At 41.8% G+C, this 3,448-nt stretch overlaps 2 protein-coding genes across 2 annotated transcripts; both read right to left on the bottom strand.

The window, feature by feature from the left end:
- Positions 1–944: 944 nt before the first annotated feature.
- LOC143628324 (uncharacterized) lies at positions 945–1,670 on the bottom strand. Its single transcript, XM_077097947.1, has one exon. It carries the CDS (start codon positions 1,668–1,670, stop codon positions 945–947), a length of 726 nt encoding a protein of 241 aa, XP_076954062.1.
- Positions 1,671–1,835: 165 nt separating this feature from the next.
- Positions 1,836–2,877, bottom strand: LOC143628323 (uncharacterized). Its single transcript, XM_077097946.1, has 2 exons — positions 2,395–2,877; positions 1,836–2,318 (listed from the first exon to the last, which is right to left on the bottom strand). Exons 1-2 carry the CDS (start codon positions 2,875–2,877, stop codon positions 1,836–1,838), a joined length of 966 nt encoding a protein of 321 aa, XP_076954061.1.
- Between the last annotated feature and the right edge of the window lie 571 nt (positions 2,878–3,448).

Below are 3,448 nucleotides of genomic sequence, written 5' to 3'. Positions count from 1 at the left end.
TTTAAAAATAAAAAATAAATATTTAATATAAAATTAATCTAAAAAAATATTTATATTCCTTAGACTGTGTTTTATATAAAAAGAAAAATGATTTTTAAACAAACTCCATTTTTAACGAAATTTATACCGGATGCTCACAAAAAAAAACTAAGTAAGACTGTGTTTTTAGATTTTATTAAAAAGTCAAATATAATAAGTTATAAAACAAAAACCCAAATACACCTAACATAATTGTAATGGTTGTAGTCTTAGAACAATTAAATGGACAATTTCATTGTCAACGGTCGCCGTCCTCCTACGCCGCGGTAAACGCTTACCGGGACGGTGAACACGCTCCTCTTGCAGTAGTTGACAGCCTTTTACAGCTTTATGGGATTTCGAGTAACCATCATAAGCAGCGTTACGATCTAACCGCGACGTTTAGAACACCAAAGAAACCACTATATAAACAGGAGATATCAATAGGCTCCGTACAACAAAAAATTGTTAATCCCCCACCCATACATCACCGTAATAATATGGAAGATAATAACAATGGAGCCCGAAAATAGCATCTACACAGCCATGAAAATTTCGGTTTGAAATAAACAAGAAAATGATCGGTCTACGATTTAAGTCCGCTCATCAATATATTGCCTTGGAAACTAATGATGGAGCCCGAAAATAGCATCGACACAGCCACGATAAATTCGGTCTGAATTTAAGAAGATAATTGGGGCTGTGTGAATGCTACAAGAATATTGCACCCGTCGAACATTCTAAAACGGGTGCAAAGAATACTAACGGTGGACGTGTGGATGCTATTTTGGACAACTGTGTCATCATGTTCGATTGTTCTTCATATTTAATGATATTCGAATAGTACATAAAATTACATATTTTTATGTTAACTTAATCGCACAGTGCGTAATATGTGGCTGTGATACATCGATTTAAATATTCAATCAAGCGGTTAAATCAACTGGATCACATTCGACTCGCCAACTTGACATGATACTAACGTAGTCGTTTATACGATTTTCATACAAGGCCCTCCAGCCGTAAGCCTCTTCTTTTGCAAATCTCGGCCAAGTACTAACCGGCAAAGGCACCGGGAAATCCCCTTCAAGTTGTATATATAGCCAATGAGTATCTGTAACATTAGCAACGGCCAGTACTGGATGACCACGAAACAGATCTGGTCCCTCTCTCATCGGGAAAAAGGTCTGGCTGCTATGCTGCTTCATGAGAATCAGAACGCAATTAAATGCTTGAGCAACGACGAATCCATGGGCGGGTAACTGAAACCAACAGTTGCGGGGCGCATCTTGAACCGTTTCCAAAAAATCTAACCGGCTACGGGTCGTCTCAAAAAACTCCGGGTGCTCCGTATTTAATCTTGCCCTCCACCAATCTGGGTTCCTATCCATCTCATTCTTCATGGCAACCCTGACCTCCCTCCAACTATTTTGACCCATTCCTAAACCCTCCACAATTGCCCAAAAACCGCAGTTACCGTTAGGCTTTACGTCTATGATCCTTGAGATGTAAGGGTAACTCCAGCTTGGAACAAGGCCCTTATACCGGTTTACCGCTGCAACATCTTCTGGATAAACAACTAAAGGAAAACCTATGGCAGCTCCAGTCTCCTTTTTCTTAGACGACCGTTTTGAAGATTTAGGAGGGGGCATCTTAAGCTGTGAATGGGACTGCGACCGCGAACGCTCCAAGAATGAGGGGGTTTGGTCAGTGTTCTGTGAGGAAGAAGTGGGATACGAGGAAGGGATATACGAGCTGTGCCTGGCGGCCTCGACCTTTTTTGCTTGTTGGTTTAGGTTTGGGCGCCCGCGAGGGTCCTATCGTTTCTCTGGCTCTTTTTTATTTGAGTTGCTGGGAAGAACGGACCAAATCTTCGATAAAAGACATCTTTTCTGTTTTCGATCTTTGCGTATCAAAACCGTCTTTTTAAGCTCTTCAATTTCTGCCTCGAAGTCTTCTTCTTCTACCTGTGGGACCACTGGATCGAAGTCAAGCTTCCTCCAGAACGGGTCTATCGATTTTAGTGGAATAGGTACCAAAGTATCAAGGTGACGCTCCACCTCATAAGCACACGACAACCCCATAGACGTTTGACGTCGACGTCTATGTATTTTCTGAACAAACGGCCACTTGTACATGTTTGTGTTGTACGTGGTGTCAATCAGCAGCAAATGGGGGAACGCATGCCACATTTTATGCGACGTGTTATGACAAAAGAATACGTCCTCTACGCAGTTTGTGGCAGGGTTCTCCCTTGTGTGATAAACGAACTCGTTATTAATCAGGAAGCTTTCAAATACCTGCAACCGGTTTTATTTGACGTTAATATATTTTTTTGAACATCCATTGCAACAATTCAAATTCAAAAACGTGAACTTGCATTGGGGTATCACCAACTGTATTTTCTCTTCTCCAGCTCTCTATAAGATTATGTATGTCCTTTTCAATAACGCAGGCTTCGGGAAACTGTCTGCGTAACAGTGGACCTATTTTTGATGTCTTCAAGCCATCCACGTGTAACCTCGCAACCATATCAACCATCTCGTCGGTCATTCTCATTAGATACGCGTGACCCTCCTTAAAGACGAACGGGTCGTGGTTGTGCGTCTCGTTTACAACCTCAAGCTTCCAAAAATTACCAACACGGTTGTGCCTTCCTTTTAGCTTAAACAGACAGCCCTTTTTTATACTTCCTATACGCCTGATTGTGGCGGTGAGTTTTGGTTCGCCGCCGCGATTGCATCCAAGATCCACGGCTCTTGGCCTAGGCCGCTGGACAACAACAGCACACCCATGCTCCCGACCTCTTTTCTTCGCCCACTCCTCCAACTCCGCACGGGAAGAAAATAACTGAAACATTATTAACGTCAAATTTAAAACAAGTTCAAGCCAACTACTAATTACAAAATATTTTTATTAAACAAAACAAATTGGCTCGTACGATATCCGTTTTATATGACACCCTAGCCTCGCGAATGTAATTATCACCATCGTCATCAGAATTATGTCTGCCGTAATCTTCATCAACATTCTCGTGGGGGGTTTCAAGAATATGGTCTGGCTCTGGTTGTGACCGATACGCATCACCTACTGGTAATGGGTACGAACGTTGACTACATGAATACGGCTCCTCGGTATTAAAATGGTACGAAGGCTGGGTGTCACACCCTCAAAATCCACTAACGGAGTTTTACCGTCAGAGGGTGTGAACTAACACGCTCGAAATCATTAGTTATAATCAAACCATAAGTAAAGTTTTAAAACCACGAAACATTTAAGTGTAAATAAGTGCGGAAGCGTAAAATCATAAACCAAGTGTTGCGTCACGCAGGACGACTTAAAACCCAATTAATAACAGTTTGCAAAAACGATAGAGTTCAATGTAATGCATGTTCCTATATCGCGCGCCCGCCTCGGCTACCTGAGAATA

The sequence above is a fragment of the Bidens hawaiensis genome, unplaced genomic scaffold (assembly GCF_021521415.1).
Source record: "Bidens hawaiensis isolate Kalapana, Puna unplaced genomic scaffold, B.hawaiensis_p1.1 tig00004868_1, whole genome shotgun sequence".
NCBI lineage: Eukaryota > Viridiplantae > Streptophyta > Magnoliopsida > Asterales > Asteraceae > Bidens > Bidens hawaiensis.
Note: the sequence above shows the minus strand (reverse complement) of the source record. Positions and strands in the feature narration are given on the sequence as shown.

Coding starts and splice junctions, on each gene's coding strand:
- LOC143628324 (XM_077097947.1), bottom strand. CDS start 1,670: ATGCCCCCTCCTAAATCTTCAAAACGGTCGTCTAAGAAAAAGGAGACT.
- LOC143628323 (XM_077097946.1), bottom strand. CDS start 2,877: ATGTTTCAGTTATTTTCTTCCCGTGCGGAGTTGGAGGAGTGGGCGAAG. Junction 2,319..2,394: donor TTGGTGATACCCCAATGCAA/GTTCACGTTTTT, acceptor AACCGGTTGCAG/GTATTTGAAAGCTTCCTGAT.